The following is a 13979-nucleotide window of genomic DNA, read 5'->3' as shown; positions in this document are numbered from 1 at the left end:
CCGAGCTATTTTTGAGTTTGATTTATTAGAGGCGACTGTGCAAGTGAACTGGTACCTTTGAACTAGTTAACTAAAGGGTTCGAATATTCTATTGCGACTTGATAGGGTCCGATTAATGAGGTTGGTTATCTGCTAGACCGCTTTCTAGGGTCTAGGCAATTCGGTAGGTAATCTGTGATCAATGCCCCCTTTTCTTCTTTCCTGATCTGAAGCTTAGTCGGTGGGTGATGACCTTTAGGTTCTTTAATCATTGGTCTAAAGTTGATGATTTCATTGATGTGGGTTTTTTAATTTTATTTGGGTGAGGCAATAGGGGTTTCCCTGCGAGGAATTTACAAACCTTTGAAACCTGACCTGCATAGTCCTTTTGGGCATCAAATTCTGAGGCCTGGGGACGAGATGACGGCTGCTAAAGAAACAATCAAACAAGCCCAAGTAGCGGCTGATAGGTAAAATAAGTTATATGTGAATTGATGCATGAGAGTTAGAAAAAGTTAAAGGATGTGAGTTAAAATGTTTAGAGTTAATTTAGTAAGAGTTCCATATTAGTTAAGTGTAGGTATTAAATTGTTGTGTTTAATTTATGGTATAGTTATGCTTATGACAATCCTATAAATAGGATTGAAATATTGTAATCTATATCATTCGAGTGTGAGTGTGAGTGTGAGTATGAGTTATGCTCATGACAATCCTATAAATAGGATTGAAATGTTGTAATCTATATCATCCAAGTGTGATTAGAATACACATAAAAAAGTTAGAGTATTACAATAAAGTTTGTTTTTCCTCTTAAGTATTCTATTTGGTAATTATCTATTTGGGGTGTTCATCGTAGTGGTATCAGAGCTTGAGTTCGGAGTATAAAAAAAATTGTTTGTTTTTTTTGCAAATGGCAAACAACAATTTAGTTCTCTTCCAAGCACCTCGACTTACGAAAGAAAATTATAGCTGCTGGTGTATTCGAATGAAAGCTGTACTTGGTTCACAAGATGTGTGGGACATTGTTAATAATGGTTATGAAGAACCAGAAAGTGATACGCCTTTGAGTCAAGCTCAACGAGAAAATTTACAAAATACAAAGAAAAGAGATCGAAAGGCTCTCACCATCATTCATCAAGCCATTGATGATTCAAATTTTGAGAAAATTTCTGAAGCAACTACTGCACATCAAGCATGACAATTTTTGGAGAATATGTATAAAGGAGTAGATCGAGTCAAGAAGGTTCGCCTTCAAAAATTGAGCGATGATTATGAATCACTGCATATGAAGGAGTCTGAATCGGTATCAGATTATACTTCAAGATTGCTAGGAGTAGTAAATGAAATGAAAAGATATGGTGAGACAATAAGTGATGAGCAAGTAGTAGAAAAGATACTTCGCTCATTGGATGAAAAATTAAATTTCATCGTTGTAGCTATTGAAGAATCAAAGGATTTGAGTACAATGTCTATTGATCAACTTATGGGTTCTTTACAAGTCCACGAAGAGAAGCTTCTTAAGAAGAACAAGCAGACAACTAAGCAACTTCTTCAGTCAAATTTGAATTTAAAAGACAAGAAAAATAACCTAGAAAAAGGTAATCGAGGTAGAGGACGTGATAATTTCAGAGGTCGTAGTTGAAGAAACTATGGTAAAAGAAAATTTGATGAGAGTAATTCAAACTCAAATTCATTAATGGGTCGTGGAAGACAACATTATTCAAGGTCAAATGGAGAAAGATCAAATAAGGACAAGAGGTATGACAAAAGATAGATTGAATGTTATAATTGTCATAAATTTGGCAATTATTCTTGGGAATGCAGAAATAGAGTTGAAGAAAATGTAAATTATCACTAGAAGAAAAGTGGTCTACGACGACAGTTATTTACTGTCGTAAACAAATTTCGCGACAGTTATTTTCAGTCATAGAAGCGGGAGTCATGGAAAATTCTTCGACGACAATTTTTAAAAACTATCGCAATAGGTTATTTTATGACATCAAATAAATGTCGTTAATCAGCATTCAACGATTTCAAATAACTGTCATATTTTATTTTATGACAACAAATAACTATCATCATTTGTGTATTAACGACGGTTAAATAAATGTCGCAAATTCATTTATTGTGACATTTTTTAATTGTCATGAATATGTTATTCATGACAGTTTTTTTTTTTTAAATGTCATTGTTTAGTTATTGACAACATTTTTTTCCAGTCAACGATTGTGCAATTGTGACAGTTTTTCGATAACGTTAAATGTCATTGTTTTGCTATTGATGACATTTTTTTGCAGTCAAATATATTGCAATCGTGACAGTTCTTTTTTTAAAAAAATTATCATTGTTTATCTATTGACGACATTTTTTTCCTGTCACATATAGGGCAATCGTGACAATTTATTTTGTTAAATAAATGTCATCGTTTTCCAATTTACAACAAGTAATAATTGTCACAAATTCATTTATTACGTCATTTATTTCTTGTTGCACATTTCTCAATTTACTACAGTTTTTTCCTGTTCTCCTTGCCGCTCCACCATTACACGAACCATTTGAATGACAATAATGTAGCTGAGAATGACAATTTTGAATTTATAATATTGACACCCATGTAGAAAAAAATAGCCAACACTTTAATATATATACACTATAATACAATTTATAATATTTGTACATTTCCATACAAGTTTCAACAATCCACATGTACGGAATCCTAGCCCTTAATCAAAAAATATTTTAAATAGCATTAGAATACATCTAACAAGATTTTCTACAGAAGCATAAACGACCAACCGAGAATGTTCGTCTTTGGAATGTTCTTTGAAAGAAAACTCATGAAGTTGTCGACTCCAGTTGAACCTACAAAGACAACATGAATATAAGCATCCATAACACATACATTTGTGTACCAACATTACCACAACAAAGAAGAAAATGGAGGACTACGATGTAGTAATTTGAATGTAAAAGAACCATTATATATATTAGGAATCTTGTTTCTAATCAAGAACTTATTTCCTAACCATGTACTTGATGAGCGTTTGTAGAATTTAATATCAGCAACCAAAAACTATAAACTAATTCAAGAGCGAGCTTATGTTGTAAAATAACACCTTAGAATAAATATAATAGAGGAATGCGTGAATTTCAACACACATGACAAAGTAAACTTTTTAAAGGTAGGAATCCTATATAAAATTTCCTAAACCTTAGAGTCGTCTTCCAATTTCTTTTTTCAGTTTCCGAAGCCAAAGCAATGCAGTTTAAAATGTTTGAAGAGAATTATTGGTGACGTAAACGAATAAATATAAGTGATATAAGCATTTTTAGGGATATAAGCAATTAAGAATACCTCCATCTCCAAAAAAGAGAAGTTAATCGTCTTGCCACAACATCTGCAGCAACCTCTTCATCAAACCCTTGCACCAATTTCTGAAATCAATGCCTTAAATATTTATCTTTTCCCCAACATTGAGATAGAGAAAGAGAACCAAACATAGAATTCATTTGTTTGTATTGGCTTCTCATTGTTCATGAAGACAAAAAGAGACAAATACAGAGAGTTTAAGTGTGTGTGTATGTGTGCATAAAGCACTAGATAGGTTAGCAAGTACACATTATAAACAAAGGCACATCAAATCAGTATATATACAACCACTCCTGAATATTTTTCATGAATAGAAATGATGGTGTTCATTTGCACGTGCAAAATGTCAATTGCAAAATGTCAAACATGAAATATATAATCTTGTTCTCACAAGTAATTCCCACAAACTAATTTTTCCTAGTTACTTGGTTTGAGGTTTCTTCAGACATGTACACAATGGAAGAAGTGAGATGAGAACGAAGCTTAGCATGACAAGCAGAAAAGCAAGAAGTGAGATGAGATCGAAGCTTCAAGTATAAGAATGCAAAGCACTGTCTCACCCCTATTTCTTGCAATAAAACTCTCAAATTTAAATATAGTAACAAACGTTAGCTATTCTTTGGTTAACTCTTGTATGATGAAATTTAGTTTATCATTCCATTGTAAATACTAGCTCTGAGAATCTGTACATACTCTACTCTTAAGTTAAAACCTATTACATTGAAAAATGTGAGACCGGCCAAAGAAGAAGTTCCCTCCTCCCTAGGCTTACTGCACTGTTGTCCATGGTAAGAAAAATATTTCAAAAAAAAAATTGTCCAAGGGTTACAAATTTCATTAATGAAAAGTTCGCATTGTTTAAAGTAGAGCAAAATAACCATTGCTACAAGGAGTCAAGAAGGATGAAACAGTGTTTCATACCATTTTTTTGTCTAAGCCTAACTAGCACTACTCAATACATGGCACTATTTTGTGAGCTAATTCAAACTAAGATCCAAACTAAAGCCCATCCATGTCAGAACAAAAATTAAAGATACCAACTTCTAAGACACTAATAAAGTAAACCAAACAAGTATGAACAAAACATAATGTTAAAAAGTGTGAACCTTCACAAGCCTACAAAACTTCTTTCGAAAAACTGAGAGAGAATGAGATATTTTGCTTCTGTCCAATTTTTTTGTCTGATCTCTGCAGTTCTTATTGTGACTAGTGATTCCTTTGCATTGCATGAAGGTAGATGGACTTCTCTGCTTGATATTCTTGATCTTTTGTTGGTATATTTTCTAAATTTCTTTATAAGGGTATATTCAAGAGATGATATGCTTAGTTTTCTTTTAGAATTGACTTATCAAAGATAGTCGGTTGAAGTGGAAATAATAGTTTCTGAGTAAATCATGTGTTGTGAAGTGATGCAGAGTTCTAGTGACTGAAGTAGTAGGATCAGCAACTTGATAAAATCATGCTTCCGTTTTTGCTTTTAGATCGGCTCTTAAATCCTTCAAAGATCAAATATCTGAAGGTCATGTTATAAAGCTGTGAGTGTACATTTCTTTTTTCCTTTTATTTTGCTCTGTATTGAGCTATAATTGCTTGAATCTAAGACACTGAATTCGGTTTGATGTTGTAGAGACATTTCGAATTATTGAAGAAACTTAAGGTCCTTGATTTGGGAACAAATTGAGTCTCTGGCCCGATTCCCTCATAAATTGGGGGTTTAACATATATTCTGAAAATGTGAAATCAATTAACTTTATTTTTCTTTTCATTGAGATTTGAACTTTCTGCTCCATTAACTTTTCTTACCCTTTACTTTTATCTTTATTGTTTGTTCCAGCAACAGTGGGAAATCATATAATCAAGTGTCTTGCAACTCTTCACTAACAGATAACTTCAAGAAATGGACATATGCATCATCCCTTTAGTTTCAAGATGAAGGAACTTCTTTACCAACTATTTTGGGTGGTCAAAATGGACCAAAATGGATTGGGTTGTGGTTAAAAAGGCATGATGAAAACTTAGATACCTTTGAAGGCTCTCTGTTCAAATTTTCAAAATCTATTCTCAGAGAAGTACAACTACTCAGTTGTCACATCAAATTACCACTCTTCTTTAAGTGTAAGGATGAAGAGAACTTTTTTAGCAATTCATAAATGATGGAATACCAGATTTTGGAAGACCGGACAAGTGATGGAATGCCTTTGAAGGGTCTCTCTGCTACTCTTTCTCTCCAGAATACACAGACCAAAAACATACCCCCTCTCACTCTCCCTTTCTCTATTTATTTTACTCCCCCACTCACTATGGTCCCCCCTCTCTAAACCGTCCCACTCATGGTGGTCCCTCTTGAAATTCTGATATGGGTTGGATTTGTTTTTCTGTTTTCATTGTGTATTGGATCTTGTATTTAGTGTTATGAGATCACGAGCTGCAGCATCAATTCAAGCTTTTGGATTAATTTTGAAGTTTCATTAGCTTTTTCATCTCTCCCTTTGGTGTTTTTTTTTTCTCTTCTGGTTGAAAGACTTTCGTCAATGGAAGCTAATTTAGGGTCAAGACATGTTTGCAAGATCTGTAATAAGAGTTTTGCTTGTGGGAGATCCTTGGGATGTCATATGAGTTCTCACTTGACCAATAATATAGCTGATAATGATAAGAAACAAATGGCCACTACAAGAAGAAGTGGAAGAACCAGATTCTCATATTACAGATGTCAAACATAATATGGTAATGGATATCCAATCTGATAATGAAAATGAAGTTCCTAAGCACAAGAGAAATAGATCAAGGAGAAGAAGAACGTCCAACCAAATGGCCACTGCAAATTGAACAACTTCTTGGGTCGTTCCTAGTCCTTAGAACAAAAAAGCTACGACAATACATGTATGACAATTTGTAATCCTTAGAGTTGAACAGTTTGTATTAGGCAATCATCGCAAATAAAGATGAACTATGAATAATCATGCACCAATTCTCTTAGATTATTAAAACGGATAGGAAGATTACAACAAGTACTCAGGTTCATGAATGAAAAAAGTGCTGCAGGGAATGAAGGGTTCGTGTCAAAACATACATGTATCGACGTACCATTCATTGTTGGCTTGCGGCAATTTAGGCCTATAGCTTCTTACCGGAATGAAGTGCCCAACATTATCCCATGTGTATGACAAAGCTGTCCATATTTTGGAAGACCGCAGTACTGAATTACAAAAACCAATTAGACAGCACAATGCTAAAACCTACATCTCTAATCCCCAATCCATATATTAAACATTAAAAGCTAGTGAACCAAGGACGCAAGTAAATAATCACCTTCGACAGTTATTTGATTGCAAGAAGATTCATATCCCAATGTAGTATGACACCAAATAACAAAACTCCATGAGCCAGTCACATATATATCGAAATCTTCCTAAGAAACAAATAAGCAAACACACATTCATATCCACTTACTTAAAAGCAAGTCACATATACTTAGATGTGATAAAATAATCATTCACATATACTTAGATGTGATAAAATAACCATTCACATATTTTTATCAATAAAATTGACAACTTAAGCTTTTTTTAGCATCAACTAAAGAGTCTAGCAGCTAGCAAAACATCAAATGGGATGGATGAACATAATAAATTCTCTAACTTTTAGGAACTCTAGGCATCTACTAAATACCCTAATCTATGGACATATGTGCATATAGTAAAATATTTTCGGTACATACTAAAACATATATACCTTTTAACATATATATCTCATAATATCTCATGTGTTTGGACTAAAACATGCTAAAATATCTCATGATTTCAACAAACATTTCAAACTCAAACTCATCGTGTTTATGTAACTATTTGCATAAGCAAATCTCTATATCTTATACAGATCCTGCTTTGCTAAAAATATTCTCAACTCATAGTGGAAACATAGCTTATCATACTTATTTATCAATCTCATTAGTAAACTTATCAACATGCTTTAAGATTTTCAAGTATTTCTAAACTTTAAACTCATGCTTTGGAAATCAGTATATTAAATCAAATTTAGCTCAACATTTAACTCAAAACATGGTTTAAACATCAACTTAATAAAAACAAGTTTAAAAATTAGGTTTAAGCTTGTTTTTGTACCTCATAAAAGGTAACAAACTCATTGGCCTATAAATTTTCTCAATCACTTGTTGTCGGAAAATTAGAGAATTCAAGTCCAATACAATGTTATAAAATCAAAAAACATCAAAATTTAACTCAAAATTCTCAAAAAACCAAATAGCCCAAAAATGGTGTTATGACGAGACACAGTTTGCCACTAGACATGGACAATAGACAGCACACGAGTGCGCATAGGCCCTCAGAGTGTTTGGTCACATGCTAGCCTTGCACACTAGGCATGTCGCGCACCTCATTGTCGCATGACATGCGCTGTGCCTCCCCTTTGCGAGCACATTCGAACATCCTACATGCACATGGCCTAGGCGTGTGCCCCAATGTGCTTGGTTGTTCGTTGTCATTCCTACCGCATGCATGCTACTAAGCCCATATAACTTTTCAGCTTTCAAAATGCGCAAGCATGCTAAGCCCTGCATTCTGATACTTGAACAACCTTTAACCTTTACCAAGAAACTGAAAATTTTCTAGAAATCTTCATTCATTCTTTACAGCTTATAACTTTTCATTTAGCTATCAAAATAAAAAAAAAAGTTCCTTCTTCAAACATGCTTAGAAATTTCATAACTAACTTACCTCAAAATTTCAGTTTCAAATTCGAGGTGATGTGTTCTATAAACTTCAAGAAATCCACACTTCTTAGAATCCCTTAAAAAATGACCTTTCTCTCTGTCTTCATCTTGATAAAAATCTTCCTTGTGTCCCCTTTGTTCAGTAGCCTCACTTCACAAACTACACTCTTTCAATGAATTGTTAAGATAAGTTTCAGAGATAATATGCATGAGAGAATTGAGAGTAACCCTCGTTTGAAAGTGACCTATTTATAGGGCTCTCTACATGTCCAACCTTGCCACCTCCTACTTCCCAAAATTTGAAGTTTTGGATGTTGTGGACAATTGTTCTCCATCCAACTTGTCACACCTCATTCCAAAAGTCACTCTATGCAACCAAATGAAGATGTGACCACCTAGACATTCCACGTGAGTCTCTCTGCGAGATAGCACGCAGAACCCCAGTAAGCGGAATAGACACAACCAACAAACATAACACTGAATGAAACTCATTTGAAATAACAAAACATCATTGATATTTAATAAAATAGTACATGTACAACAAACCCAGAGTTCTTGCAACTGTAAATAAAAGCTCGTCGACATTTCTCATCTACTATCAAAAGGTACATCTTCTTGCAAAAGAATAGATATAAGGAAAGCAATTTTCAAAAGTCCTTAAAACATACATTTTATAGGTTTTTGCAAAACACTATAAAATATCTACGATAACATTTTTCAGACTTTTTTCCAGTGGTGTATAATCAAACATGTACAAAATAGAGAAATACAAAATTTCTCCCAAATTTTCTACCCATCACCATTTTCGTTAATTATATTCATGGGAATAGTAATTATGGGGCTACCTAGTTGAGCGATTCCTAATGTTTAAGGTGATCTAAGACCTACCTATTTGGCTTGGACCATTATGGGTACTAATGGGTTGATTTGTAACCCTATAAGTCTTTTTTTTTTATTAATTCATTTGTTATTATCTTCTAAAGTCTTAAAATAATAAATAAGTTTAAAAAGTTTTCATTTATACCATTCCACTTAGGAAAAGACTCCATACTTAGTATGAATGTTCTTTAATATCTGCTATGTAATAAGTTAAGTTGTGCCACAAAAACATATCAGCACAGAAATCATATGTATATTAATAAAGGGGAATTTGGCACTTCTATCAAAATTACATATATAGGAAAAATTATTGATAATAATCTATAATCACTTTGTTGTCGATAATACTACCACCACCATAGTTTATTCTCTCTTTCTTTCGAAGAAACTATATTTATTGAATAAGTATCTAATTTCTTTATTTAGTTAAGTTACTCTAGTAAGAAACATATTAGAAAATACTTTAAAAAACGCTAACTTTACGTTTTCTACCGTAATAATAAAATGATAAGAAATCAACTTCACTGTTAGGCATAGATAGTTCTCAATCTCAGGTGATATTGGAAGGCAAAATCGTTCTTATGCATCCACCCCTCAACTTTAGTTGATAACAATTTAGTTCTTGTAATTTTAAACTTGTAATAATTTAATTAGCTTTTGAAGTCATTAATAACAAATTTAGTCTCTATATTTTACCATTCATAACGATTTAGTCTCCATATCGTAAAAGGATGAGGATTTGTTGAATATAGATATGGTTGAACAAAACGAAATTGAAAAAAAGGTGAACAGATGATTGATTTAAAAGGAAGTTTGATTCGGATTTAAAACCAATACCCCAATGCAAACCAAAGTAAGTGGTTGAAAGTATATCCAAAAACAGTTAAGTATTTATATAATCTACATCATTAATTTATGTAGGTTGCTCCTTCCTATGATGAACGAATACAATTCATTGAATATATCAAAGAGCGAATTAGAAAGAGAGATTGTTTTGGACAATTGGAACATTTTTTAATATGTAACCAAATAAACAAAATATTTATAAGATATAGCAAAAATTTAGATATTATCAATAATAGATAGTCTATCGATTTCTATAAATGTCATGATTGAACATTGATAAAAAATCTATTCTCGATAAAATCTAAAATTTTATTCTTTTTCGTAATATTTTTAGTTGTTTGGTCAATTTACGGAGTGAATTTTTAATTGTTAAATTAAATTTAAATGTAAAACCTACACATTCACTTGTAATTTCTCTCTCAACATCTCTCACCTCCACCATTTCAAAATTCTCCTATTCTTTCATTACTTTTTTTTTTTTCTCTTTCTCATCTCTATTATTCATTCACATTTCTTTCTCTTAGGTTTTCATCCCAAATTTTATTCTAAGTTCGGAAATATTATTTCCACTTTTTAAATTCTTTATTGGATAAAAGTTATCTAGAATCCACTGCATATGAAGAGGTAATGTCAGCTATGAAGTCCATCAGAAATATAATCTCTATCAACTTTAGCATTCATGGAAGAGTTACAACTATATTTAAGAACACAAGAGACATAATTCACAATGTACAGTCTAATGTAGTACAAAGTCAATGTGAAGTTTGTCATTCTTCTTTTCTATCACAAATATCCATAAAACTAATGTACTACAGTATCCATTTACTCACTGAGAGAGTTGCAAATAAAAATTAGAAGCAAAATCCTTTATTGTAGAAGAATGTCTCGATTTTTTTTGGATAACCATTTCATTCTTTTTTTTTTTTTGTTAATTTTCATTTCCAACATTTTTGTGATGGCTTAGGTTATTTCTTTCAGCCTAACATTTTTCGAAATTCTTCTTTATCTCCATAATTTTCATTTTTGCCTTTTTTTTTTTTTTTTTTACAAACTGAAATGAGATTATTGAATTAGAGTTTATAAATATATATTGAGCCTAGATCAGAAAACAACAAATGTGATTATTATAATGCCTTCACTTTGTTTGATGTGTCATGCACCATTTTTTACCTTTATTTTCACTTTGTTTGTCTTTTTCTTCATCATTATCTTTAATCTTGTGTAGATATCAGTATTAGTATACCAATCAAAAGAATTATAGAAACTATCAATATCCTAGAACTTATAGACTTCAATCACAAATATAACTGAGATCTAAGAATAGTTTATCATAGATAAAAACCTATCATTGATAGACTTAAATCACATAAAGAATAATCTAGGGTTGATAGAAATATATCAAGATAGAATTTTCAATTACAAATACACTTGACCAATACTCTTGAAATAAAAAGAGTAATAAAAAGAGTAAAAGAACTAGAACCTTTAATAATTTTACCTCTTTTGCTCTCGGGTAAGTGGTTGTATAATAATCAACCACTTTATCAACGTAGTTGGAGGTAGATAGATAATCAAATAAAAATCCACTTGTTTGAGGCAAAGACAAAATTGCGAAAGGAAAAGGAGAGGATGAATTGTGAAGATGGAGGAATATTGCTTGATTTGAGAACATGGAGAAAATGATCTCACACAATGAGGAGAAGATCGTAAAGAGGAGAAAAGAATCGTGTTAGAGATGGAGAAGACAATCACACATGATAATGGAAAATTGGGTGAGATATTTTTCATTTAAATTAGGGAAATTGCATCAGATGACAAAAACATTTAGAAAAAATAGTCAATGACACATCTTTTCTTTTGCATATTGTGAATATGACAAATATGACAAGTAATTAGTGAGATCAGATGATTATCAAAGAGGTTTCAGGGTTACATGTCACTTACATTTTCAAAATTACAAAAATAACAAATTTGAAAGCAGATTACCGTCATATTTGTCAAATTGGCATTATGCAAAAAGAGGTGTCATAAACTATTTTTTTTTTCTAAATTCTTTTGTCATCTAATACAATTTTTCTTTTATAAAATGTATTGACATGGATACTATTTTCATAAGTTTTTTTTGCTATTTTTTTTTTTTTTTTGCAAGAACCATTTAAATTAGAGTATTTTAGAAATATATAAAAGTGAAATAAAAAGTTTACTATATTTATCAATTGTTAAAAATTTTTCAATATTCTTAGTATTTTATGTGAAATGTGTTACCCATGGTAAAAACACAATAAAAATATATATTTGTGGTAAAAAAGTAAACCACGAACACATACTATTATACTTCAAACTAAATTAAATTAAGGAGTTATTTAAAAAATATTACAAAGTGACAAAATATATATTTACACTAAATAGAACCATTTCAAAAACGACAAAACGCACACGTCAACAAACGGAAAATACCAAATGCCCCTGTGATTAATTGGCACCTAACGCGCATAATATATTTGGTAAACAAACATTTAGATTTGATTATTTTTTCCGACGAGATTGTTTAAATTTGATTGTTTAGATTTGGCGGCTACCAAAATCTAAGCCAAATCTAAATTATTTGTTTTCAAGATTATTTGTTACACGATCGTTTAGATTTCACAGTTCTTTGGTATATAATCATTTAAATTTGGGTGGCCAAATCTAAATATTTTTTTTCAAAATTTCTAGTATACGATTGTTTAAATTTTATCATTTAAATTTGAGTAGTTAAATCTAAAAGATTTATTTCAAAATTCTTTGGTATACAATTGTTATTTAGAGATTTTTTAGTACATGATCGTTTAGATTTGATCGTTTAAATTTGGGTAGTCAAATCAAAACGATTTTTTTTTCAAAATTTGATTGTTTAGATTTGACTATTCTTTATTAATTAGATCGTATAGATTGTACCAAATTTAAAATATTTTTTTAAAGATTCTTTGTACACGATCGTTTAGATTTGACTATCTAATGTTTCAACTACTTTTCACAATCTTTTATATTTGGCAACGATCTTGAACAACCAAATAACAGTTTGAAAAAAAAATTAAAAATAGATATTTTATATTTGGTACACGATCTTAAACCAAATAACAATTTAAAACGTAAAAAGAAAAATTGCAGAAGAAAGATGGACAGAAAGAACAAACCTCCAATATTTTAAAAAATAGCACGCTTTATGAACTTTTAGATTTTGTTACACGGGTCATAATTATTTTTGTGTTTTGTTATATTTATAAAATTAACTTTAAATTAATCTACCCATCAAACAATAATTATCATCTTCTTGCCTCAAACAACTACTAAAAGTGTGTTTCACGTTTTTTGATCTTAATGTTGATAGAGATCAAATTATTTACAAAAATGTCGTATTTATTTACTTACCAAAATGTTATTAGGCATATTTACTTAAGATTTTTTTTTAAAAATAGTAAATTTTACAAAATACTTACAACCTATAGCAAATTTTATCACTATAGTCATTGATATACTATAGTGATAAAAGACTATCAGTGATAGAATCCAAAATTTTGCTATAACATATAAATAATTTTACTTATTTTGCTATTTTTGAAAATACCCCTTTACTTGAATGTCATTAAATTAATTTTTTTTAATATATATAAGGTGTATCAGTTATACTAAGTGTATATAATATATATGAAGTAGTGTATCAAGTACACAGTGGATATATCAATTGTATCACTTGATCGAGTTGAAATTGTTTTTTTGGTCATATCTAAACAAAGCATTAAACTAAAATTGACGTCAGTACAATTTTTCACAGGAAAAAAATACTCCGAGTACTCTTCATTCCATAAATTAAATTGGTAGATACGAACCAAGATTTTGGGGTGTGAATTTATTGCTATACTTTTGCTGTCTAAGTAGTTATCCAATAATCAAAATGGCCATGTTAGAAATAATTATCATTTGGAAAAGAAAAATCTAGAGTCCACAAACAGATCATATAATACATATCAAGACCTACAATAAATTTTCTTGCACCATACGTTGCTTTCAAATAAATTTTTGACTGGTAGATATTGAGTATATGTTATACAAATGTCTTTTTTTCTTTTTGCAATTCGACTAGTACCCAATCAAAATATGTCATGTAGCAGTATTTTTTATAAAACACTTGAGTAC

General features: G+C 30.9%; 1 protein-coding gene across 1 annotated transcript; it reads left to right on the top strand.

Moving 5' to 3' along the window:
- Nucleotides 1-1192: 1192 nt before the first annotated feature.
- On the top strand, nucleotides 1193-5030 carry LOC105435682. The gene is made up of 3 exons (XM_011657928.2): nucleotides 1193-1577; nucleotides 4544-4623; nucleotides 4977-5030. The coding sequence occupies exons 1-3, from the start codon at nucleotides 1193-1195 to the stop codon at nucleotides 5028-5030; spliced, it is 519 nt and encodes a 172-aa protein (XP_011656230.1).
- The last annotated feature ends 8949 nt before the right edge of the window (nucleotides 5031-13979 follow it).

The sequence above is a fragment of the Cucumis sativus genome, chromosome 5 (assembly GCF_000004075.3).
Source record: "Cucumis sativus cultivar 9930 chromosome 5, Cucumber_9930_V3, whole genome shotgun sequence".
In the NCBI taxonomy this organism is placed as follows: domain Eukaryota; kingdom Viridiplantae; phylum Streptophyta; class Magnoliopsida; order Cucurbitales; family Cucurbitaceae; genus Cucumis; species Cucumis sativus.
Note: the sequence above shows the minus strand (reverse complement) of the source record. Positions and strands in the feature narration are given on the sequence as shown.

What these genes read in the sequence shown, in the direction of transcription:
- LOC105435682 (XM_011657928.2), top strand. Translation starts at nt 1,193, where the DNA reads ATGTATAAAGGAGTAGATCGAGTCAAGAAGGTTCGCCTTCAAAAATTG. An exon ending in GAAAAATAACCTAGAAAAAG is followed by an intron (nt 1,578 to 4,543) that starts GTAATCGAGGTA and finishes TGATCTCTGCAG; the next exon opens with TTCTTATTGTGACTAGTGAT. An exon ending in ATATTCTTGATCTTTTGTTG is followed by an intron (nt 4,624 to 4,976) that starts GTATATTTTCTA and finishes TTGATGTTGTAG; the next exon opens with AGACATTTCGAATTATTGAA.